General features: G+C 72.6%; 1 protein-coding gene across 1 annotated transcript in view; it reads left to right on the forward strand.

Annotated features, from left to right (window-relative positions):
• The window catches only part of LOC142008354 (SCO-spondin-like), a 157040-nt gene that overhangs the window by 117638 nt on the left and 14735 nt on the right, over positions 1-24667 (forward strand). The window contains exons 73-95 of the mRNA XM_074985534.1: positions 634-730; positions 1137-1360; positions 1525-1674; positions 2748-2914; positions 5661-5821; positions 7624-7844; positions 9161-9199; positions 9780-9947; positions 12013-12222; positions 12809-12976; positions 13611-13742; positions 13985-14225; positions 14473-14625; positions 14964-15010; positions 15346-15516; positions 15593-15775; positions 16733-16891; positions 17446-17576; positions 18760-18884; positions 19020-19066; positions 20104-20179; positions 20241-20386; positions 22720-22881. Of these exons, the coding sequence (XP_074841635.1) occupies positions 634-730; positions 1137-1360; positions 1525-1674; positions 2748-2914; positions 5661-5821; positions 7624-7844; positions 9161-9199; positions 9780-9947; positions 12013-12222; positions 12809-12976; positions 13611-13742; positions 13985-14225; positions 14473-14625; positions 14964-15010; positions 15346-15516; positions 15593-15775; positions 16733-16891; positions 17446-17576; positions 18760-18884; positions 19020-19066; positions 20104-20179; positions 20241-20386; positions 22720-22881 (3378 nt within the window). The remainder of the gene's footprint in view (positions 1-633; positions 731-1136; positions 1361-1524; positions 1675-2747; positions 2915-5660; positions 5822-7623; positions 7845-9160; positions 9200-9779; positions 9948-12012; positions 12223-12808; positions 12977-13610; positions 13743-13984; positions 14226-14472; positions 14626-14963; positions 15011-15345; positions 15517-15592; positions 15776-16732; positions 16892-17445; positions 17577-18759; positions 18885-19019; positions 19067-20103; positions 20180-20240; positions 20387-22719; positions 22882-24667) is intronic.

Below are 24667 nucleotides of genomic sequence, written 5' to 3' on the forward strand. Positions count from 1 at the left end.
GGGGAGGGGAGGCAGAGGTCGGGGGCTGGCGCTGAGCTGGGTGGGGGAGGGGAGGCAGAGGTCGGGGGCTGGCGCTGGGTGGGGGAGGGAAGGCAGAGGTCGGGGGCTGGCGCTGAGCTGGGCGGGGGAGGGGAGGCAGATCTCGGGGGCTGGCGTTGAGCTGGGTGGGGGAGGGGAGGCAGAGGTCGGGGGCTGGCGCTGAGCTGGGTGGGGGAGGGGAGGCAGAGGTCGGGGGCTGGCGTTGAGCTGGGCGGGGGAGGGGAGGCAGATCTCGGGGGCTGGCGCTGGGTGGGGGAGGGAAGGCAGAGGTCGGGGGCTGGCGCTGAGCTGGGCGGGGGAGGGGAGGCAGATCTCGGGGGCTGGCGTTGAGCTGGGCGGGGGAGGGGAGGCAGAGGTCGGGGGCTGGCGCTGAGCTGGGTGGGGGAGGGGAGGCAGAGGTCGGGGGCTGGCGCTGAGCTGGGCGGGGGAGGGGAGGCAGATCTCGGGGGCTGGCGCTGGGTGGGGGAGGGAAGGCAGAGGTCAGGGGCTGGCGCTGAGCTGGGCGGGGGGCTGCACAGCCGGGCAGCGCTTTGGAGGGGGGGTCCGTGCCTGCGGCTCTGGGGGAAGGTGACGTATCCGCCCGTCTCCCTGCAGAGCCTGCGGAGCAGCCGCCCCTCTCGGCCGGGGCTGGCCCTGGGCCCTGGCGCTCCGTGGAGCCCGGGCAGACGGTGTACGGGCCCTGCCAGAACTGGTGAGAGAAGGACTGAGAGCGCCCAGGCTCCCTCCCCGCCGGCACTGCCCACGCCCGCCTGGGGCTGCCAGCTGCTGGGCCTCGGGGCAGTCTCAGGAGTGGGGATCCCCAGCAAAAGCCATTGTGCACCCCAGTCCCCTCGCCCCAGGACTCCTGCAGCTGGAGATTTCTGCCCAGGGGCGATGCCTGGGGGTGGTCGGGGGCAGTGTCCGGGGATGTTCAGGGGCAGTGCCCGAGGGCGGTAGCTGGGCGGGTGGTTGGGGGCAGTGCCCAGGGGCGATGCCTGAGGGTGGTTGGGGGCAGTGCCCGGGTTTCACCGTGGTTTCCTCGCCAGCTGCCTGGCTGGGCTGTTGGCTGCAGGCGCAGTTGGGGGCTGGGTGGCAGTAACACACCCTCCCCCCCACAGCACCTGTGAGGACGGGCACCTGCAGTGCCACGCCGAGCCCACCTGCCGCCTGGATGGCAGCTGGGGCGCCTGGGGCCCGTGGTCACCCTGCTCGCAGCGCTGCCAGTGGGGGACCCAGCTCCGCTTCCGAGCCTGCGACAACCCGGCCCCACAGCAGGGGGGCAGGGGCTGTGCCGGGGACGGCCAGCAGCAGCGGGCGTGCCAGGGCGAGCCGCCCTGCCCAGGTGAGAGCGGAGCCACGGGGGGCAGTGCCGCAGGGCACCTCCAGCCCAGCCCGGCCACATGGGGCACCGGCACAGCCTGGGAGGTCAGAGCTGTGCCGCGAGCACAGGCCGGCGGGGGGGTGCCTGGGCAGGGCCTCGTACCCAGTGTGTGCCCGGCCCTGCAGAGGAGGCGCCGTGGAGCGAGTGGTCCCCGTGGGGGCCGTGCAGCGTGTCCTGCGGCGGGGGGGAGCAGATCCGCACACGCCACTGTCGCCGGTCCGGCTGCCGGGGGCTCAGCGCCCAGAGCAAGACCTGCCGCACCCAGGTCTGCCTTGGTGAGTGCCCCCCGGAACCGCCTGGCACTGCCCCCCCCGGGAGTAACCGCCCCCCCGGGAACAGCCTGGCACTGCCCCCCCTGGGAGTAACCGCCCCCCCGGGAACGGCCTGGCACTGCCCCCCCTGGGAGTAACCGCCCCCCCGGGAACGGCCTGGCACTGCCCCCCCCGGGAGTAACCGCCCCCCTGGGAACTGCTTGGCACTGCCCACCCCGGGAGTAACCGCCCCCCCGGGAACGGCCTGGCACTGCCCCCCCTGGGAGTAACCGCCCCCCCGGGAACGGCCTGGCACTGCCCACCCCGGGAGTAACCGCCCCCCCGGGAACGGCCTGGCACTGCCCACCCCGGGAGTAACCGCCCCCCTGGGAACGGCCTGGCACTGCCTCCTCTGGGTAGCACAGGAAGTTTATTAGGCAACAGAGCCCAGCTCAGCACAGGGGTGTCAGTACAGCAGCCAGAGACAGTCCTTCCAACCCGTCCTGGGGAGAGGAGCCCGAGGGGTGCCCCTCTGGGGTGTAGCTTTCCCCCTCCTCAGGCTGGCTGCCCTCCAGCTCCCTCTCCCCCAGCCTCCAACTGCCGCCCCCGATTCAAAAACCCAGCTCGGCTCCTCCCTGCTCTGTGTTCAGGGCTGAGGTGTCACCTGCCACTCTAGGGTACAGCCCAGGGGTCATCCTCAGCCGCTGGGAGCTGCTCTGCTTGTCTCCCACATCCAGCCTGAGTCTCACACACCCCCCCCACTCCATCACATCACTGCATGACACCGTCCCACCCCCATTCCCATTCCCTGCCCCCTTCTTGGGGTAACTGCCCCTGCCTGGGGGTAACTGGGCTATGCCCAGCCTCCCTCAGGGGGTAGCTCCCCCCAGTAGCAGTCCCCTGCTGCCCTGCCTCAGTGCGTAGCCCAGGACAGGCCACCTGTGAGGGTGCAGGTGAGGGCAGGGCTGGCTCTGCAGCAGGGCAGGGGGACAGGACAGATCCCCTCCAGCTCTGGGGCGCCCTGGGCCCTGCGCTCACTCCCCAGGCCCGTGGGCAGCCCGTAGCCAGCTCAGACGTGCCTCTCGCCCTCCCCACAGAGGTGGGCTGCCCCGCAGGGCGCCTGTTCCGGGAGTGCCTGCAGGAGGAGGGCTGCCCCTACAGCTGCGCCCACCTCACCCGCCAGATGGGCTGCTTCTCGGACGGCTGCGAGGAGGGCTGCCACTGCCCGGTGGGCACCTACCAGCACAACGGCACCTGCGTGCAGGTAAGGCACCCACTGGCAGAGAGCCTCCCCGCCTGGCTAAGACCCACCCCAGTGCACCGTGGGTGAGACAGGTGAGCTGAGCCCTGCCCCAGTGCACTGTGGGGGGACAGGTGAGCTGAGCCCTGCCCCAGTGCACCGTGGGGGGACAGGTGAGCTAAGCCCTGCCCCAGTGCACGTGGGTGGGACAGGTGAGCTGAGCCCTGCCCCAGTGCACCGTGGGGGGACAGGTGAGCTAAGCCCTGCCCCAGTGCACCGTGGGGGGACAGGTGAGCTGAGCCCTGCCCCAGTGCACCGTGGGGGGACAGGTGAGCTAAGCCCTGCCCCAGTGCACTGTGGGGGGACAGGTGAGCTGAGCCCTGCCCCAGTGCACCATGGGGGGACAGGTGAGCTAAGCCCTGCCCCAGTGCACGTGGGTGGGACAGGTGAGCTGAGCCCTGCCCCAGTGCACCGTGGGGGGACAGGTGAGCTGAGCCCTGCCCCAGTGCACCGTGGGGGGACAGGTGAGCTAAGCCCTGCCCCAGTGCACTGTGGGGGGACAGGTGAGCTGAGCCCTGCCCCAGTGCACCATGGGGGGACAGGTGAGCTAAGCCCTGCCCCAGTGCACGTGGGTGGGACAGGTGAGCTGAGCCCTGCCCCAGTGCACCATGGGGGGACAGGTGAGCTAAGCCCTGCCCCAGTGCACCATGGGGGGACAGGTGAGCTAAGCCCTGCCCCAGTGCACCGTGGGGGGACAGGTGAGCTGAGCCCTGCCCCAGTGCACCGTGGGGGGACAGGTGAGCTAAGCACTGCCCCAGTGCACTGTGGGTGGGACAGGTGAGCTGAGCCCTGCCCCAGTGCACTGTGGGTGGGACAGGTGAGCTGAGCCCTGCCCCAGTGCACGTGGGTGGGACAGGTGAGCTAAGCCCTGCCCCAGTGCACCATGGGGGAACAGGTGAGCTGAGCCCTGCTCCAGTGCACCGTGGGGGGACAGGTGAGCTAAGCCCTGCCCCAGTGCACCGTGGGGGGACAGGTGAGCTAAGTCCCGCCCCAGTGCACTGTGGGTGGGACAGGTGAGCTGAGCCCTGCCCCAGTGCATTGTGGGGGAACAGGTGAGCTAAGTCCCGCCCCAGTTCACCGTGGGGGGACAGGTGAGCTAAGCCCTGCCCCAGTGCATTGTGGGGGAACAGGTGAGCTAAGTCCCGCCCCAGTGCACCGTGGGGGGACAGGTGAGCTGAGCCCTGCCCCAGTGCATTGTGGGGGAACAGGTGAGCTAAGTCCCGCCCCAGTGCACCGTGGGGGGACAGGTGAGCTAAGCCCTGCCCCAGTGCACTGTGGGGGGACAGGTGAGCTCAGTCTTGCCCCAGTGCACTGTGGGGGGACAGGTGAGCTCAGCCCTGCCCCAGTGCACCATGGGGAGATGAATGTAACAAAGGGGTTTCTGGAGGCAGAGCTGAGAGGCTGGAACAGGACAAATTGCTTAGGGACAGGGCAACGTACAGCCCTCGGCTGCAGGTCCTCACGCAGGGCCCTTCTGTCGCCAGGAACCACCCCCAGGATTCCTGCACACGCGCCTTGGGCCACCACCTGTCCCCCCATGCAGGGGAGAGGTGCTGAGAACCAAACGCCCCCCAGCCACACAGGCTCTTCCCGCCCCAGGGGCCCAGCCCCAGCCCCGCTCAGTGCATGGCCCAGGCCTGGCCCCCCAGAGCGCACTGGGCCGGCGCTTTAGCGTCCAGCAGCTGCAGGTCTAGTACTATAAAAGACAGACTAGGCTGAGAATGAACTTTCTGAAGCGAGAAGTCCTGGGGCACCTCATGGACTAACCGATAGGCTGGAGCATGAGCTGTCGTGGGCAAAGCCCCTCTTCCAGTCCGTACAGCAGTCGCACAGGCCGTGGTGCCGGCTGCAGCGGGGGGAGTCGGCGGCTCTCCTACAAGTCTCTGGATACGCCCTTCGCTGGCCGGGTCAGCCCCCCTTCCGGCGCCGTTCCCAGCAGGGGGCTCCTGCCGCCCCCAGCTGGAGTGAAGACAAAGAGGGAGGAACCTCAGGGCCCCCTTTGTCCCCTTGACAATGGGGAGGCTGGTCCATTGTTCTCCCTGTGCAGAGGCGTGCCCAGGAGGAAGTTTGTCAGGGAAGCAGGTCACCCGTCCACTCCTGACTCCATAGCAGCCAGGGCTCCCGTGCTGGTGGGAACGTTCCCAGCAGAGTTCCTCAGACGTGGCTAATGCCGGTGTCACTTGGCTAGCAACCCTGCCGAGAGCTCCCAGAAGCAAACGCGCGGCTCACGGGCCCAGAGCCAGCGCGTCCAGCTCCACAGACCAGCACGATGCGAACACGAGCGGTGTAAAGTCAGCGACTCACCAGCGCCCCGGGGTGCAACCATAGAACAGGGGTGTCAGCACGAGAGCAGGCCCACGCCGCCCACCCCGGCAGACCTGGCTGCAGGCGCACAGGGGGCGCACCAGGCCAGAGGGGCGGTGCCCGGTGGCGGGAGGCCTGGGCTGCCCCACAGCCCAGCCCCTGACCACTGCCCAGGCCTGCCCACCTCACCACCCACCAGGGAGATGCAGTCTGCGCCCCTCTCAACTCCACACTTCCAGCGAGTGCAGCTGGTGGCTCCTGGCCCTGCTGGTTCCCGGCACGCCTGCAGCGGGGGGCGGCTCTCAGGGCCCACCCCTCAGCACCAGCCCGGTGCCAGGGCCCTCCTGCATTCTCCATGGCAGAGGCCTGCCCCCCAAGCAACCAGCAGGGCTCGTGCCGCCCACAGGAGTGCCCCTGCCTGCTGACCGAGGAGGCCCTGAAGGAGTTCCACAGCCAGTCGGCCAACGCCAGCGCTCTCCCGGCCATCCTCAGCGCCCAGGGCCGCCCGCTCTCGCTGGGCCAGGAGGTGCAGCCCCACGACACCGTCCACTCGGCCTGCAGCACCTGGTGAGTCGGCCCGCGGCGGCCAGGCAGCTCCCAGGACTCGGCCCCTGCGCCCGCGCTGGGCTGGCTCTGGCAGTGCCTCAGGCTCCGGGGCTGGTGCCAGCAGCAGTGACTGGGTGGGGCCCACTGCCCCCATGGGAGCAAGCCTCTGCTTCCGAGCCCCACGTGGGGCTGAGCCGAGCCCCACGGCCTCCCGCAGGCCTGGGGCAGGGAGCAGGCTTGGCTAAAGGCCAGGGCCTCTTACCCTGTGCTGAGCAGCCAGGCAGGGCCAAGGTAGGGCCGGCAGAGCCAGGCAGGGCCAAGGTAGGGCTGCCCCCGGCCCGACGGCTGGTGGGAGCTGCAGCCCCCAAGCAGCGTGGGACCAGGCCAGGCTTGTGCTGCCGGAACCGGCTGGCTTTGAAGGCACGTGTCAGGCGGCTACGCAGGGAGCGACCAGCCAAACGCCCGCTGGGGCTGCGACGTCGCCTCTCAGCCGGTACCGGGGCGGGCGGCTCAGGGGTGAGCTGGGCTAGAGCTCTGCACCGCCGCGCCCATGAACAGCTTCCTGGACCTGCGCCCGTCTGGGCACGCGCCCGGGGAGCACCTGCTGCCTGCCCCCTGCCTGCCCTGAACCACCCCCCTGGGCTGCAGGGCCGGCTGCTCTGCTTCCCGGCTCCTTCCCTGGTCTGCACCGTCTCTGTCCCGCCCCCCACCACGCCTGCCCCGAACCGCGCCCCCCCCAGCCGCTCTGCTTCCCGGCTCCTTCCCTGGTCTGCACCGTCTCTGTCCCGCCCCCCACCACGCCTGCCCCGAACCGCGCCCCCCCCAGCCGCTCTGCTTCCCGACTCCTGCCCCGGGCTGCACCGTGTGTGTGCCGCACCCCCCCCCCACGCCTGCCCCAAACCGCCCCCCTGAGCCTCTCTGCTTCCCGGCTCCTTCCCCAGGCTGCACCGTCTCTGTGCCGCACCCCCCCCCCACGCCTGCCCCAAACCGCCCCCCTGAGCCTCTCTGCTTCCCGACTCCTCCCCCAGGCTGCACCGTCTCTGTGCCACACCCCCCCCCACGCCTGCCCCAAACCATCCCCCTGAGCCGCTCTGCTTCCCGGCTCCTTCCCTGGGCTGCACCGTGTGTGTGCCACACCCACCCCCCACCCCCCGCCTGCCCCGAACCGCCCCCCTGAGCCGCTCTGCTTCCCGGCTCCTTCCCCGGGCTGCACCGTCTCTGTGCCACACACCCCCCACACCTGCCCCGAACCGCCCCCCTGAGCCGCTCTGCTTCCCGGCTCCTCCCCCGGGCTGCACTGTCTCTGTGCCACCCCCCCTCATGCCTGCCCCGAACCGCGCCCCCGAGCCGCTCTGCTTCCCGGCTCCTTCCCTGGGCTGCACCATGTGTGTGCCACACACCCCTCCCCACCCCTGCCCCAAACCGTCCCCCCTGAGCCGCTCTGCTTCCCGGCTCCTTCCCTGGGCTGCACCGTGTGTGTGCCACACCCACCCCCCACCCCCCGCCTGCCCCGAACCGCCCCCCTGAGCCGCTCTGCTTCCCGGCTCCTCCCCCGGGCTGCACCGTGTGTGCACCACGCTCCCTCCTTGCCCCACTGCTGCCCCGAACCGCCCCCCCTGAGCCGCTCTGCTTCCCGACTCCTGCCCCGGGCAGCACCGTCTCTGTGCCACACACCCCCCACACCTGCCCCGAACCGCCCCCCTGAGCCGCTCTGCTTCCCGGCTCCTCCCCCGGGCAGCACGCAGACCTCTGTCTCTCCCACGCCCCTCCCTGCCCGGGCTGCCCCGTTCGTGTCCTGACCTGCCCTGGCCATTCCTGCCCAGCACCTGCCAGCACGGCCAGCTGAACTGCTCCTTCTCCCTGTGCCCGCTGGACGGCGGCTTCGCGCCCTGGAGCCCCTGGTCTCCCTGCTCCGTGAGCTGTGGGGGGCTGGGGCACATGACCAGGGCCCGGGCCTGCACCAGCCCTGCCCCTGCCAACGGCGGGAAGGACTGCGTGGGCCCTCGCACGGAGACCAAGTACTGCCAGGCACCGGACTGCCCAGGTGAGCTGGTGCCCAGGGGCTCTGCAGACCCTCTGCCTTGTGGGGCGGGTGAGATGGGCAGGACTGGCACCACCCAGCTGTCCCTCCAGGCCCTGGCACTTTGCCTGCTGCGCAGGCTCTGTGGGGCAGTGCCCCAACCTGGTGAAACCGCAGCTCTCAGGCCGGGGTTGGCGCTGCACCCTGTGCTGCCCTGGGGCAGTGCTCAGCTGGCGTGCCCGAGAGCATAGCAAGTACCAGGCAGGCCCCTGCCTCTTCAGGTGCAGGTCATGGGTGCCAGGGGCTGGGAAAGTGCTCAGATGCCTGGGCTGGCCGGGCTGCAGGGCAGTGCCAGAGACAGCCAGGTGGGCACTGCCGGACCGCCCCATCCCCAGGCAGCCGGGCTGCAGGGCAGTGCCAGAGACAGCCGGGTGGGCACTGCCGGACCGCCCCATCCCCAGGCAGCCGGGCTGCAGGGCAGTGCCAGCGAGAGCGGGATGTGGCACTGCCGGACCGCCCTGTCCCCAGGCAGCCGGGCTGCAGGGCAGTGCCAGCGAGAGCCGGGTGTGGCACTGCCGGACCGCCCCGTCCCCAGGCAGCCGGGCTGCAGGGCAGTGCCAGCGAGAGCCGGGTGTGACACTGCTGGACCGCCCTGTCCTCAGGCAGCCGGGCTGCAGGGCAGTGCCAGCGAGAGCAGGGTGGGCACTGCCGGACCGCCCCGTCCCCAGGCAGCCGGGCTGCAGGGCAGTGCCAGTGAGAGCCGGGTGTGACACTGCCAGACCGCCCTGTCCTCAGGCAGCCGGGCTGCAGGGCAGTGCCAGCGAGAGCAGGGTGTGACACTGCTGGACCGCCCTGTCCTCAGGCAGCCGGGCTGCAGGGCAGTGCCAGCGAGAGCCGGGTGTGACACTGCCGGACCCCCCGTCCTCAGGCAGCCGGGCTGCAGGGCAGTGCCAGTGAGAGCCGGGTGGGCACTGCCAGACCGCCCCATCCCCAGGCAGCCGGGCTGCAGGGCAGTGCCAGCGAGAGCAGGGTGGGCACTGCCGGACTGCCCCGGTCCCGGCCCACTGGGCCCAGGGTGGCTCCCTCTGCCAGGTGGCACTTGTGCGGTTTTGGTGGACACACTCCAGCCACTGGCTCTTGTTAGCTGTGAGTGTCTCCCCAACGACTGCCCCTGCCGGGCCCCATGGACTCGTCTCCTGGGGGCCCCAGGGCCTGGAGCTGGGGCCCTGCCACCTCCTCCGGCTGTGCCAGCCAGCAGCCCTGGCAGTGGGCAGGAGAGGAAGCCGGCAGCTCCAGGCTCCTAACCCCCCTGCCCCTCTTTCTTCTGTCCCCAGGGCCAGCTGTTCCCACGGAGCCCGTCCCCAGCGTGCCAGGTGAGGGCGGGGGGTTCCCAAGGGCCTCGCTGGGCTCAGGTGGGCTGGGCTGTTACAAACAGGGGGTCAGGCTGGAGCCTTTCCTACCCCCCCTTCGCCAGGGAGGGGGGCACACCAGGCTGCTCTGCCTGGCATGGACTCTGCAGAGGGCAGAGGGGGCAGAAGCCTCCCAGAACCTGCTTCCAGTGGGTGGTCCCCATGGCATGTGCCAGAGCAGCGCTGCTGACCTGGGCTCCATCTCTGGGCCTGGGAGGGCAGCGGTGTCCAGTGGTTGGGGGGGTGGTGCTGGGATCCTGGACTCCGGGGTTCTGCCCCAGTGCTGGGAGTGCCACGGGGTTAGTGGCTGACGCGAGTTGCCCTGGGACCCAGGATTCCGGGTTCTGTGCCAGCGCTGGGCTGGCAGTGCTGACTCGTGGTTAGAGCCGTGGGGTGGGAACCAGGCTGCCCCGGTGCTGCCTGTGGCCTTGGGTCAGTCCCTGCCCACCTGCCTCGGTCTCCCCAGCTGCTCGCAGGGGGGTGGGGGGACCGGGAGCCGCTCGGCCAGGAGCCGAGTTACCCCCTGCTGCCGCCCTCTGTCCTGCCTCAGGCTCCGAGGAGGGCTTCAGCCTCTGGTCCCCCTGGAGCCCCTGCTCCAAAACCTGCACCGACCCCGCGGCCCCAGCTACTAAAACCCGGACCCGGGCGTGTGGGGGTGGAGCCAACTGCACCGGGGAGCCCTTCCAGGAGCAGGCGTGTAACCTGCCCCAGTGCACAGGTGAGGCGGCCCCGGGGGCCCAGGGCAATTCGGGTGGAGGCCAAGGGTCTGAGCCCCCTTTTTACCCCCCAGGGTGGCCCTGGCTGAGCAGGGTGGGCTGCAGTGCCCCTGCCTGGCTGGGTCTGGGGAGCTGGGGCCCCACAGCCCAGGGCCGTGCTCTGCACAGTGTGGGGAGTCCTGCAAAGGGCCCTGAGTGCCGGGCAAGGATCCGGGACACCGGGCAGCAGTCCTGGGCCGCGGGCCAGCTCTGGGCTGGCAGCTGGGCAGGGATCAGGGGCTGCCTCCGGGCGACGGCCTGAGCACCCTGAACTGCCCTGCACAGGGAGCCTCGTCCAGCTCGCCCTGCCCCCCAGCTCCCACCCTCCCAGCTGCCCCCAAATACTGCAACATAAGAACGGCCAAAGGCGTCTCGCACAGCTTCCCATCTGTTGCCAGCGGCCAGGGCCAGGTGCCCCCGAGGGAATGGACAGAGCAGGGGTCAGCAAGAGCCCCCCCGTCCTGACACCCGCCCACTGGCCTGGCTACCAGCTGCTGATGGCCCTGTGTGAGGGGTTCAGGGGTCCCCAAGCTCTGCTCCCTGTCCGCAGGCAGGAGTGACTCTCACCCAGCAGGTACAACAGGAGGTTTATGAGGCGACAGAGCCCAGCTCAGCACAGAGGTGTCAGTACAGCAGCCAGAGACAGTCCTTCCAACCCGTCCTGGGGAGGGGAGCCCGAGGGGGGCCCCTCTGGGGTGTAGCCTCCCCCCTCGCCAGGCTGGCTCCTTCCAGCTCCCTCTCCCCCAGCTTCTAACTGCCGCCCCAGAATCAAACCCAGCTCGGCTCCTCCCTGCTCTGTGCTCAGGGCAGAGGTGTTACCTGCCAGCCTAGGGAACAGCCCCAGGGTCATCCTCAGCCGCTGGGAGCCGCTCTGCCTGTCACACGCACATCCAGCCTGAGTCTCACACGCACCCCCCCATCACACCCTGTCCCCCGTGGGCTCCCCTAGCTCTTTGCTGGGCCCCGTTCTAGCCCCGGCCTTCAGCACCCCCCGGCAGGGAGTGCCCGGGCGCCTGTGCCCCGCGTGAAGTTTCTTTGCTTTGGTTCACGAGCACGAGAGCCTCAGAGCGGCCACGCGGGGTCAGACCAAAGGTGCCGCCCGCCCAGGGGCCTGTACTCCCAGTGGGTGAGCCCAGGCCTTGTGCTCGGGGAAGGGTCCACAGCTCGGCCTGGGTTAATGCTGGGCTCCAGCTGGGACTTCAGCCCCGTCTTTTCCAAGCTGAGCCGTCCCAGCCTTGTCCCTCCTCCTCCTCTGGCGCCGTCCCCCGCCCCGGCCCTCCTCTCGCCCTCCGCTGAGCCCCCTCCAGGCCCAGCGCCCTGCGCCGCAGCGTGGGCAGCGTTCAGCCGGGGCAGCAGGGCCCGTGGAGGGAGGTGTTCGCTCCGTTCTCTGGCCCTTCCCTAGCCAGGCCCCAGGCCGTTGGCCGCTCTGCCGGCTGCTGCCGTGAGCGGCTGGTTTCTGAGGGCTGCGCGGCGACCCCGAGCGCCCGCGCTGTACCGTGTGCAGTCGCATGGCCACCTCCGCTGCCTCGCTCTGCATGCGGCTGCCCCGTGCGCCGTCGCCCCTGCGCCTCGCGCTCTGCCTGGCACTGACCTCTGCGCACGCACCCCCTTCCCGGCTCCTGTGTGACCTGATGGGGGTGGGCCGCGGGACCCCCTGGGCCGGCGCTGGGCTCCCCTCCTGTCCTGAGAGCCCAGCCTTTGGCTCCTGTCGTACCCGGCGCCCGACCTAGGCCGGCCCTGCGCCCCTCCTGTCCCACGGCTGCTCCCTTCACTGAAAGCCCTCGCTACCCCCAGCCCCACCTGGCCCCGGGCTCCTCTGTGTGCCCCTGCAGCACGACCCCGCTGGCTGCGCCCCCCCGGCTGCGCCCCCCCGCTGGCTGTGCCCCCCCGCTGGCTGCGCCCCCCACTGGCTGTGCCCCCCGCTGGCTGTGCCCCCCCGGCTGTGCCCCCCCGCTGGCTGTGCCCCCCAGCGTGACTGTGCAGGCAGTGGGCTGGCGGGCTCAGTGCTCTCTGTCCCGCGCCCCGCAGAGGCGGCCCCGTGCCCGGCTGAGGAGTGCGCCGGCAGGAACTGCAGCTGGACCCCGTGGGCGTCCTGGAGCGAGTGTTCCCGCAGCTGCGGCGTCGGCCAGCAGCGGCGCCTGCGCTCCTACCACCCGCCCGGCGAGGGCGGCCTCTGGTGCCAGGACATCCTTAGTGCCAACGCCGAGCGGCGCTTCTGCAGCCTGCAGGCCTGCAAAGGTGAGGCCAGGGCCTGGGCCTGGGTGGCAGCGTCCCTGCCCCCGGCTGGCAGGCTCACCCGGCGCGCACCGCCCCTCGCTGCCCCCTCTCCGCCTGCCCTGGGGTGGCAGAGCCAAACTGACCTCTGCCTACTGGCTGGGCGAGCAGAGCTCTGTGCCAGGCGCCAGCTGGGCGGGCAGATCTCCGTGCCGTGGCCGGGGCTGGGCGGGCAGAGCTCCGTGCCGTGGCCGGGTGCCGGCTGGGCGGGCAGAGCTCCGTGCCGTGGCCGGGTGCCGGCTGGGTGAGCAGATCTCCGTGCCGTGGCCGGATGCCGGCTGGGCGGGCAGAGCTCCGTGCCGTGGCCGGATGCCGGCTGGGCGGGCAGAGCTCCGTGCCGTGGCTGGGTGCCGGCTGGGCAGAGCTCTGTGCCGTGGCTGGGGCTGGGCGGGCAGAGCTCCGTGCCGTGGCCGGCTGGGCAGAGCTCTGTGCCGTGGCTGGGGCTGGGCGGGCAGAGCTCCGTGCCGTGGCCGTGGCTGTCCGAGGGTGCAGTAACAGCCCTTCTCCCCTCTCTGTCTCCCCGCCGTGCCCCGGGTGCCTCCGCTGCCAGTGGCCGGAGCCTGGTCGAAGTGGAGCCCGTGGTCCTGGTGTGACCGCACCTGTGGGGGGGGCCGCTCCGTGCGCACCCGCACCTGCACCAGCCCCCCGCCCAAGAACGGGGGCCCCCCCTGCCCAGGGGAGAAGTACCAGGGGCGTGTCTGCAACCCCCAGCCCTGCGGTAGGCAGCGGGGGGGGGCTGGTATCTGGGCAGATGGGGCCACGGCGGGAGAGGCCCTGGGAGTGGGGAGGGGCGCCCACCTCTCCAGCGTCCTGGCACAGGCAGAGTGAGCGGGGAACGCGGCCCACCCCTCCCCCGCCCTGCCCCCAGCCCGGCCCAGACCCTGCCCCTCCCCCGACCTGCCCCCGGCTCAGACCCTGCCCCTGCCCCTCCCCCAACCTGCCCCCACCCCTCCTGTGACCTGCCCCTCCTTTAGCCCCCACCCCTTCCCCAACCTGTCATCTGAGTTAGATCCTCACCCTCCCCCAACCTGCCGCCCAGGTGAGACCCTGCACCTCCCCCGACCTGCCGCCCAGGTCAGACCCCGCCCCTCCCCTAATCTGCCACCTGGCTTACACCCCACACTTCCCGCCATCTGTCACATGGGTCTGACCCTGTCCCTCATCCGACCCGTCTCCTGGTTCAGACCCAGCCCCCCCCAGCCCTGCCGAACTCCCGCCCTGCTCCCCAGACCAGAGCCTGGGCCCCTGTACCCAGCCCCGCCCTGTGCTCATTGCCGCGCCCCCCCGGTGTGGGTCTGTGTCGGTCGGGGCTGCAGGGGGTCAGACAGGGTAACGTCCCCCTTGCGCCCTAGAGGAGGGCTGCCCGCCTGCCATGGCCATGGTGGACTGCGCCAACAGATGCCCGCGCCATTGCTGGGACTTGCAGGAGGGCATCGTGTGCCAGGACGGGGAAGCCTGCCAGCCCGGCTGCCGCTGCCCAGACGGTGGGTGCCCAGTGGGACAGTGCGGGTGCTGTGGGGGGCAGGGACCCCAGGGCAGCCCCCCTCCCGAGACGGGCCCCAGCCCTCGGCTCCTCTGTGCTGAAAGCAGGGTACGGCGACTCACCACACGCTGGGAGCAGTATGGGGGCCATGACACCCCCACGCAGCTCCAGTGGCAGCTGGCAGAGGGTGCCCCTGGAAGAGCCCTCCCACCACGTGTCCCCGTCTCCCCCCGCCCCGTGCAGGGACGCTGGAGCAGGACGGCGCCTGCGTCTCCCCACGGCACTGCGAGTGCACCGACGCCCAGGGGCGCAGCTGGGCGCCCGGCAGCCAGCACCAGGACGGCTGCAACAACTGCACCTGCTCCAGGGGGCGGCTGCTGTGCACCCAGCGCCCCTGCCCCCCCCGCCAGTGCCACTGGAGCCACTGGTCCAGCTGGTCCCAGTGCAGCGTCACCTGTGGGGACGGGCTGCAAACCCGCTTCAGGTGAGCCACCCGCCTGGGGTGTCCCTGCGGGGGGGTGCTGGGGCCCCAGGCTGCAGGAGAGGGTGCTGGGGGGAGGGGGCAGGGCCTCGGCTGTGGGGCCCTGGGGGGAGGGGGCGAGTGCCGGCTGCAGGGCACTCCCAGCGGGGGGCCACCCCTGTACTTTTTCCCTTGGCGAGCAGGTGGCACTGAGCTCCCCCAGCCTGCCCCCCCCCGGCTTCGCTGTGCCCACCTCCCTCTCCCTCCCCAGGACGGCCACATCCGGCTCCACCGCCCCGGAGTGCCAGGAGGAGCAGCCGCAGACCCGGCCCTGCCCGCAGGGGCCCTGCCCCCTGCTCTGCCTGCACCAGGGCCGGGAGAGACGCCTGGGGGACAGCTGGCGGCTGGGGGAGTGCCAGGAGTGGTCAGTGCCCGGGGGCGGCCGTCCCGGCCGTGCGCTCTGCTGCGGGGCCCTCGAGGGGGGCCGGGACGCGGGGCGGGGTCTGAATGGGGGTCGGGGCGGATGGGCGGGGCTGGGGCAAGGGGCAGGGATGTCGGATGGGGTCTGAGTGGGGGCTGGGATGCGGGGTGGCCGTGTGCCCGTCTCTGGCCTGGGTACAGCAGGGCTGACCTGCTGTGCACCCGGGGAGCAGTTCCTGGGGCGTGGGTGGTCAGGCTGGGCAGGAGCGCTCAGCGCCCCTGGGGCTGCTCTCCGCTGGGTCCCCACCCACCCCGAGCCCTCTGCCCCGTCTGTCCCTCTAGTGTCTGCACCCCGGAGGGCATCTACTGCCAGGACATCGCCTGTGCAGGTGAGTGCCCCACCCTGCCCTGCCCTGCCCCGCCAAGGGGCAGCCGCCTTCCTGCTAACCCCGCTCTGCCCCACCAAGGGGCGCCCCCCTTCCTGCTAACCCTGCCCCGCCCCACCCCGCCAAGGGGCACCCCCCCTTCCTGCTAATCCCACCCTGCTCCGCCAAGAGGCGCCCCCCTTCCTGCTAACCCCACCCTGCCCCACCCCGCCAAGGGGCACCCCCCCCTTCCTTCTAACACTGCCCTGCCCTGCCACGGGGCGCCCCCTTTCCTGCTAACCCCGCCCCGCCCCGCCAAGGGGCACCCCCCTTCCTGCTAACCCCGCCTGCCTCCCCAGTGCACGGCGCCTGGACGCCCTGGTCTCCCTGGTCCGACTGCCCCGTCACCTGCGGGGAGGGCACCCACGTCCGCACCAGGGCCTGCATCAACCCCTCGCCGCGCAACAACGGCTCCGCCTGCGCCGGCCCCACGGCCGAGGCCCAGGGCTGCGCTGCCCGGCCCTGCCCAGGTGAGGGGCCGCCCGCGTGGGCCGGAGAGGGGCCGGGGACCTGCGCCCGGCCTTGCTGATGCCCTGTGCCCCGCAGCTGCCGAGCCGTGCGCCTGGTCGGCCTGGAGCCCCTGCTCGCGCCCCTGCGGCACCGGCCTGGTCACGCGGATGGGCACCTGCGCCTGCCCCAGCCCCAGCCCCAGCCCCGAGGAGCCCGGCGCCCCCTGCAACGACAGCGCCCGCCAGGAGGCACAGCCCTGCTACCTGCAGCCCTGCGAAGGTGGGCCTGGCGGGCAGGGCGTCCATTCCCCCGTGGGCCCGAACCGGGGCTGGTGGGACGTGGACTCCCACGGCCACCGGCTCAGGCTGGTGCCTCGCCCAGCCGCCAGGCTCCCTTCCTGCGCCAGGGCTGGCCAGGGCTGCTGTGCGTACAGCCCTCCAGCTCCCTCCGCATGTCTGCCAGCCGGGCTGTGGGGCCGTCTGCTCCATGGGGCACAGGGCGCCCAGCCTGGCTCTAGGGCCCCTTCTGCTGGCGGTGCTGAGCTGGGGTGTGGGGCCGTCTGCTCCATGGGGCACAGAGCACCCAGCTTGGCTCTGGGGCCCCCTCAGCCAGCGGTGCTGAGCCGGGGTGTGGGGCCGTCTGCACCATGGGGCACAGGGCGCCCAGCCTGGCTCTGGGGCCCCCTCTGCCGGTGTGGGCCCAGGGCCGGGTTTGCAGTCACCTGGCCACAGCCTGGGGTGCCCTGAGGGGCGGGTTAGAGCTGAGCCCATCAGCCCTGCCCAGAGCCCAGCCCAGCTGTGGTCGCGGTGTGGCCTGGCTCTGTCCCTTGCTGGCTCCTGCCTGGGCCAGGTCGCAGCTCAGAGCCCCCCACACCCCCACCCGCAGCACCCCCTCCCCCGCTGTGGGGCTGGGACTGCCCTTGTCTGTGCAGGGCTCCCATTGCTCGGGGGGCCGTCTCGGACAGTCCCGCCCCGCTGGTGGCTCTGCGCCCCGCCTGAGGGCAGCCTCAGTCCTTTCCCCTGCTGGGCAGCCGGGCACCGGGCGGGGAAACCGAGGCACGCCCGTGCTCCTGCTGCCTGCCCCAGAGCCTCCCACTAGGCGGGCCCGGGCCAGTGTCCGTTCCGACGCAGCGTTCCTGGGGCAGCGCCTGGCCCCTACGCCTGCAGCGGCTGCCTCGCTCCAGCCCCCCACGGCCGCCGGGGCGCGTGCCAGACTGCCATGCCGGCCCCTCCCCAGGCGCCTGCTCCTGGAGCCCCTGGACGCCGTGGACGGAGTGTGCCTGCAGCTCCCCGGTGCAGCAGCGCTACCGGAACCAGTGGGGCCTGGCCCCCCGCGGGGAGCCGTGTCTGGGGCTGGACAGCCAGTTCCGCGCCTGTGACGTCTCCCAGTGCTCCGGTGAGGGTGGGGCGGGGCCTGGGGGGGACCCAGGACGGGGGCGGTCGGTGCCCGGCTCCCCGGCTCCCGCATGCTGGGGCTCAGGCCTGCAGACTCCCCTCTCTGAGGCAGCGCCCCTGGGGGCAGCCAGAGCCATTGGTCCCCCTCCTCGCCCTGGGTCCCCTCGCCCGCCCGGAGCCCTGCTGGGAGCGTGGCTCTGAGACACTCCGGGGGCTCTGCTACAGCAGGCTGGGTGGGCAGCCCCATGCCCCTGCCGCCTCCCCCCGCTGGCTCCCCTGGGCCGCTGACCTGTGCCCGCTGCCCCCCCGCTGGCTCCCCTGGGCCGCTGACCTGTGCCCGCTGCCCCCCCGCCGGCTCCCCTGGGCCCGCTGCCCCCCCGCCGCCTCCCCTCACTGGCTCCCCTGGGCCGCTGACCTGTGCCCGCTGCCCCCCCGCCGGCTCCCCTGGGTCGGGCTGCCCTGTCCCCCCCCCCCCGCCCCGCCGGCTCCCCCTGTGCCCGCTGCCCCCCCGCTGGCTCCCCTGGGCCGGGCTGACCTGTGCCCTGTGCCCCGCAGAAGCCAGCTGCGAGCTGCCCTTCGAGTTCCAGGCCTGCGGCTCCCCCTGCGCCGGGCTGTGCTCCACCCTGCGGCGCCCGGAGCTCTGCGCGTCCCTCCCCACCTGCCTGCCCGGCTGCTACTGCCCACCGGTGAGGGGCTGTGCCGTGGGGCTGGGGGCAGCGATGCCAGACAGGCACTGCTACCCCGCAGCCTCACTGCTGCATCACAGCCTGCAGGGCAGCGGGCCTGGCTGCCGTGGGGCTCCGGCGGCACCTGGGCTGGGCGGCTCTGCCACAGTGCCAGGACAGGGCCACGGACAGGATGGGGGCAGGGCACAGACCCAGGGGGCAGGGCAGCGGGGGGAGGATGTCGAGGGTTCAGGGTTGGGGGGGCACAGACCCGGGGGGGCAGGGCACCGGGGGGAGGATGTCGAGGGTTTGGGTTTGGGGGGCACAGACCCGGGGGGGGGACGGGCATTGGGGGGAGGATGTCGAGGGTTCAGGGTTGGGGGGGCCCCGACCCGGGGGGGCAGGGCATTGGGGGGAGGATGTTGAGGGTTCGGGGTTGGGGGGGCCCGACCCGGGGGGGGGACGGGCATTGGGGGGAGGATGTCGAGGGTTTGGGTTTGGGGGGCACAGACCCGGGGGGGGGACGGGCATTGGGGGGAGGATGTCGAGGGTTCAGGGTTGGGGGGGCCCCGACCCGGGGGGGCAGGGCATTGGGGGGAGGATGTCGAGGGTTCGGGGTTGGGGGGGCACAGACCCGGGGGGGGGACGGGCATTGGGGGGAGGATGTCGAGGGTTCAGGGTTGGGGGGGCCCCGACCCGGGGGGGCAGGGCATTGGGGGGAGGATGTTGAGGGTTCGGGGTTGGGGGGGCCCCGACCCAGGGGGGCAGGGCATTGGGGGGAGGATGTTGAGGGTTCGGGGTTGGGGGGGCCCGACCCGGGGGGGCAGGGCATTGGGGGGAGGATGTTGAGGGTTCAGGGTTGGGGGGGCCCCGACCCGGGGGGGCAGGGCATTGGGGGGAGGATGTTGAGGGTTCGGGGTTGGGGGGGCCCGACCCGGGGGGGGGACGGGCATTGGGGGGAGGATGTCGAGGGTTTGGGTTTGGGGGGCACAGATCCAGGGGGGCCGGGCACCAGGGGGAGGATGTCGAGGGTTCGGGGTTGGGGGGGCACCGACCCGGGGGGGCAGGGCACCAGGGGTGGGCATGGGCGGACACCCCGTCCCTGGAGTATCTGGTCTGGGGGCTACTCCTGCCTGGGCTCTGGGCCCCCTGCCTGGACTGGGGGGGGCCCCGTCCCCACTGAGGCTGCTCCTGTGCCCGGCAGGGCCTGGTGGAGCAGGGGGGAGCCTGTGTGCCCCCCGCGCAGTGCGGCTGCCTCCACTTCCGCCCAGGCGAAGGGCTGGTGCACCTGGCGGCAGGGGACCGCGTGCTGGTCGGCTGCAAGGAATGGTGAGCGCCGGGGCAGCGGGGTGCCAGGGGCGGGCACGGGCAGTAGCGCGGGAGCCGCCTGGCCTGGCCGAGGGGCTGGAGGGGGGAGCCAGCCGGGGGCACGCCGGGCACTGAGCGGCTGGTTTGTGTCTGCAGCGTGTGCCAGGAGGGGGCCCTGCAGTGCAGCAGTGAGAACTGCCAGGGTGAGTAGCCCACGCCTGTGGGTCCGGGGGCCTGCCTGGGGCAGTAGGGAGGGGGGTACCAGCCACTCGAGGCGGGTTGAGCCAGGCGTGCCCTGCTTGGTGCTGCCCCCCTGGCCAGTTCTGCCCCCCGATGCCCCCCCTGCTCCCCCATCAATACCCCCTTGCACCCAGCCAGCCCTGCCCTGATACCCTCCCCCTGCCTCCCCACCAGCCTGCCCCAAGCCCCCATCAATACCCCACTGCCCCAGCCAGCCCTGCCCCAATACCCTCCCCCTGCCCCCCGCCAGCCTGCCCAATCCACCATCAATACCCCACTGCCCCAGCCAGCCCTGCCCCAATACCCTCCCCCTGCCCCCCGCCAGCCTGCCCAATCCACCATCAATATCCTGCACCCCCAGCCAGCCCTGCCCTGATACCCTCCCCTGCCCCCCGCCAGCCTGCCCAATCCCCCATCAATATCCTGCACCCCCAGCCAGCCCTGCCCCGATACCCTCCCCCTGCCCCCCGCCAGCCTGCCCAATCCCCCATCAATACCCCACTGCCCCAGCCAGCCCTGCCCCAATACCCTCCCCCTGCCCCCCGCCAGCCTGCCCAAGCCCCCATCAATATCCTGCACCCCCAGCCAGCCCTGCCCTGATACCCTCCCCCTGCCCCCCCACCAGCCTGCCCCAATCCCCCATCAATATCCTGCACCCCCAGCCAGCCCTGCCCCAATACCCTCCCCCTGCCCCCCCACCAGCCTGCCCAATCCCCCATCAATACCCCACTGCCCCAGCCAGCCCTGCCCCAATACCCTCCCCCTGCCCCCCCACCAGCCTGCCCCAACCTCCCATCAATACCCCACTGCCCCAGCCAGCCCCTGGAGGAAGTGGCAGGGCTGCCCCACGCTGGCAGGTGGCAGCTGCCTGCGGTCTAGCTGCCCTACGCTGCAGAGCCAGAGCCGTGCCCGCCCCTTGCCAGGGAAGCGCTGCCCCATGGCCCGTCCCACGGCGGCGTCTGTGGGGCTCACGGCCCTGCCTGTGGCTTTGCCCTGCCAGGCCTGCTGCCCCTGAGCGAGTGGTCGGCCTGGACGCCCTGCAGCGCCTGCCTGCCCCTCTCGGCTCTCAGCCCCGGCACCCTGGCCGTGCTCCTGGCCCAGCACGGCGGCTGGCAGGACAGTGGGCCCCCCCCCGCCGGACGGCGCCCCCCTGGCCTCCGTGCAGCACCGCTACCGCCTGTGCCTGGACCCCCAGAGCGGCCGGCCCTGGGCCGGCAGAGCAGCCCTGTGCTCAGCCGAGCTGCAGCAGGAGCGTCTCTGCCCCGAGCCCCACCTCTGCGCCGGTGAGTGGGCCCCGGGCGGCAGGGGGGCACCCATGGGGCAGGCTGCAGCGGGGGGAGCCCTTCCTCAGCACTGATCCCCCCCTGCCCCAGGGAGCCAGTAGGGGGCGCTGTGCTGGAGGGAGCAGGGCCGGGGCTCAGCAGGGGGCGCCCTCCGGTCAGTGCTGGCCCCACGGCAGCGCTAGGGGCGCAGGGCTCAGCAGGGGGCGCCCTCCGGTCAGTGCTGGCCCCACGGCGGCGCTAGGGGCACAGGGCTCAGCAGGGGGCGCCCTCCGGTCAGTGCTGGCCCCACGGCGGTGCTAGGGCGCAGGGCTCAGCAGGGGGCGCCCTCCGGTCAGTGCTGGCCCCACGGCGGCGCTAGGGGCACAAGGCTCAGCAGGGGGCGCCCTCCGGTCAGTGCTGGCCCCACGGCGGCGCTAGGGGCACAAGGCTCAGCAGGGGGCACCCTCCGGTCAGTGCTGGCCCCACAGCGGCGCTAGGGGCACAAGGCTCAGCAGGGGGCACCCTCCGGTCAGTGCTGGCCCCACGGCGGTGCTAGGGGCGCAGGGCTCAGCAGGGGGCGCCCTCCGGTCAGTGCTGGCCCCACGGCGGTGCTAGGGGCACAGGGCTCAGCAGGGGGCGCCCTCCGGTCAGTGCTGGCCCCACGGCGGTGCTAGGGCGCAGGGCTCAGCAGGGGGCGCCCTCTGGTGAGTGCTGGCCCCACGGCGGTGCTAGGGCGCAGGGCTCAGCAGGGGGCGCCCTCTGGTGAGTGCTGGCCCCACGGCGGTGCTAGGGCGCAGGGCTCAGCAGGGGGCTCCCTCCGGTCAGTGCTGGCCCCACGGCGGCGCTAGGGGCGCAGGGCTCAGCAGGGGGCTCCCTCCGGTCAGTGCTGGCCCCACGGCGGTGCTAGGGGCGCAGGGCTCAGCAGGGGGCGCCCTCCGGTCAGTGCTGGCCCCACGGCGGTGCTAGGGGCGCAGGGCTCAGCAGGGGGCGCCCTCCGGTCAGTGCTGGCCCCACGGCGGTGCTAGGGGCGCAGGGCTCAGCAGGGGGCGCCCTCCGGTCAGTGCTGGCCCCACGGCGGTGCTAGGGGCGCAGGGCTCAGCAGGGGGCACCCTCCGGTCAGTGCTGGCCCCACGGCGGTGCTAGGGGCGCAGGGCTCAGCAGGGGGCGCCCTCCGGTCAGTGCTGGCCCCACGGCGGTGCTAGGGGCGCAGGGCTCAGCAGGGGGCGCCCTCCGGTCAGTGCTGGCCCCACGGCGGTGCTAGGGGCGCAGGGCTCAGCAGGGGGCACCCTCCGGTCAGTGCTGGCCCCACGGCGGTGCTAGGGGGCTCAGAGGGCTCGTTAGGCTTGTCAGAGCACCGGGTGGCTCTTCCTGGGGGAAGGCGACAGGCCCCGTTCAGTGAGACACAGTCCAACAGCAGTTAGCATCCCCCGCCCCCATGTGCACACACACGCACCCCACACGCACAGCCCGCAACCCACACACACCAGCCCACACGCACACCCCCACACACACATGTGCACACACCCACTCCCACGCTGACGTGCCGGTTGCTGTTGTGGTCCCCACTCCCACGGCTGCTGGCTTTCCGGAGTCGGCCGCACGGCTGGCCTGGGCCCAGGTTCCTTCAGCCCGGGCTGAGCCCCACTGGGAGTGGCCGAGGAGCCCCAGGCCTGCGGCAGAGCAGTGCCCTTCCCAGGGCAGGTTTGTGCACGGGGGTCGTCAGAGGGTGGGCAGCTGGGGGAGCGCTGGGTTTCCCCACTTCCTTACGTTTTCCTGCTGCTCTCTCCTCCTGCCGGTCTCCCTGCGGCTGCCTGTCCCCTCCTCCAGGCGCTCCCCGCGCCCCGGCTCACCCGTCAATGCCACACGCAGCAGTGCCCGGCTGGCCTGCTCCCTCCCTCGGCCTGGCTCTCACCAGCCGCGGCCCTCCCGCACTGCCCTCCGCAGGGGCAGAGCAAAGCAAGCAGCCCTGGGGCACCCGGCACCGAGGCGATGAGCTTTCCTGGGGCAGGGCCACGTCCTCAGGCGCCGGAGCGGAAGTGGGAGCTCTCAGGTGTCCCCGGACTGCTTGTTTGTTGGGGAAGACGTGGGCCAGTGGCTGCACGGAGCCGGAACACGCTTACGCCCCTGGCCGTGCTCCCCTGCAGGCTGAGTGCACAGCAGTACGGCCCTGGCCCGGGGCGCTAGCCAGGCCTATGGGCTCACACTGCCGCCCTGGCTCCCTCCATCTCCCGCGCTGTGTTCCCCCGGCACGGCCCTGCCCCAGCCGCAGCCGCATCGCAGGGGCAGGCGGATGCCCACGGGGCGGGAGGAGCTGACGGGGGCTGCTGGTGCCCGGCTCTGTCCTTGTGCCACAGATCTCTGCCTGTGGAGTGAGTGGAGCCCCTGGGGCCCGTGCCGGGAGCCCTGCAGTGGTGGGTTCCGGCTGCGCTGGCGCCAAGTGCGGCACCCGGCTGAGGGCGGGCGGTGCCGGGGAGCCCGGGTCCAGTCAGAGAGCTGCAATACGGCCGCCTGCCCAGGTAACCTGCCTGGGTCCTGCCACCCCCCCCCCCCCGCCAGCCCAGGTAACCTGCCTGGGTCCTGCCACCCCCCCCCCCCGCCAGCCCAGGTAACCTGCCTGGGTCCTGCCACCCCCCCCCCCGCCAGCCCAGGTAACCTGCCTGGGTCCTGCCACCCCCCCCCCGCCAGCCCAGGTAACCTGCCTGGGTCCTGCCACCCCCCCCCCCCGCCAGCCCAGGTAACCTGCCTGGGTCCTGCCACCCCCCCCCCGCCAGCCCAGGTAACCTGCCTGGGTCCTGCCACCGCCCCCCCGCCAGCCCAGGTAACCTGCCTGGGTCCTGCCACCCGCCCCCCCCGCCAGCCCAGGTAACCTGCCTGGGTCCTGCCACGCCCCCCGCCAGCCCAGGTAACCTGCCTGGGTCCTGCCACCCCCCCCCCCGCCAGCCCAGGTAACCTGCCTGGGTCCTGCCACCCCCCCCCCCGCCAGCCCAGGTAACCTGCCTGGGTCCTGCCACCCCCCCCCCCCGCCAGCCCAGGTAACCTGCCTGGGTCCTGCCACCGCCCCCCCGCCAGCCCAGGTAACCTGCCTGGGTCCTGCCACGCCCCCCGCCAGCCCAGGTAACCTGCCTGGGTCCTGCCACCCCCCCCCCCGCCAGCCCAGGTAACCTGCCTGGGTCCTGCCACCCCCCCCCCCCGCCAGCCCAGGTAACCTGCCTGGGTCCTGCCACCCCCCCCCCGCCAGCCCAGGTAACCTGCCTGGGTCCTGCCACCCGCCCCCCCCGCCAGCCCAGGTAACCTGCCTGGGTCCTGCCACCCGCCCCCCCCGCCAGCCCAGGTAACCTGCCTGGGTCCTGCCACCCGCCCCCCCCGCCAGCCCAGGTAACCTGCCTGGGTCCTGCCACCCCCCCCCCGCCAGCCCAGGTAACCTGCCTGGGTCCTGCCACCCCCCCACCACCCCCCGCCAGCCCAGGTAACCTGCCTGGGTCCTGCCACCCCCCCCCGCCAGCCCAGGTAACCTGCCTGGGTCCTGCCACGCCCCCCCCGCCAGCCCAGGTAACCTGCCTGGGTCCTGCCACCCCCCCCCGCCAGCCCAGGTAACCTGCCTGGGTCCTGCCACCCCCCCCCGCCAGCCCAGGTAACCTGCCTGGGTCCTGCCACCCCCCCCCCGTCAGCCCAGGTAACCTGCCTGGGTCCTGCCACCCCCCCCCACACCCCGCCAGCCCAGGTAACCTGCCTGGGTCCTGCCACCCCCCCCGCCAGCCCAGGTAACCTGCCTGGGTCCTGCCACCCCCCCCCCCCCCCCCGCCAGCCCAGGTAACCTGCCTGGGTCCTGCCACCCCCCCCGCCAGCCCAGGTAACCTGCCTGGGTCCTGCCACCCCCCCCCGCCAGCCCAGGTAACCTGCCTGGGTCCTGCCACCCCCCCCCCGTCAGCCCAGGTAACCTGCCTGGGTCCTGCCACCCCCCCCCACACCCCGCCAGCCCAGGTAACCTGCCTGGGTCCTGCCACCCCCCCCGCCAGCCCAGGTAACCTGCCTGGGTCCTGCCACCCCCCCCCCCCCCCCCCCGCCAGCCCAGGTAACCTGCCTGGGTCCTGCCACCCCCCCCGCCAGCCCAGGTAACCTGCCTGGGTCCTGCCACCCCGCCCCCCGCCAGCCCAGGTAACCTGCCTGGGTCCTGCCACCCCCCCCCCCGCCAGCCCAGGTAACCTGCCTGGGTCCTGCCACCCCCCCCGCCAGCCCAGGTAACCTGCCTGGGTCCTGCCACCCCCCCCCCGCCAGCCCAGGTAACCTGCCTGGGTCCTGCCA

Source organism: Carettochelys insculpta, chromosome 2 (genome assembly GCF_033958435.1).
Source record: "Carettochelys insculpta isolate YL-2023 chromosome 2, ASM3395843v1, whole genome shotgun sequence".
Lineage (NCBI taxonomy): Eukaryota > Metazoa > Chordata > Testudines > Carettochelyidae > Carettochelys > Carettochelys insculpta.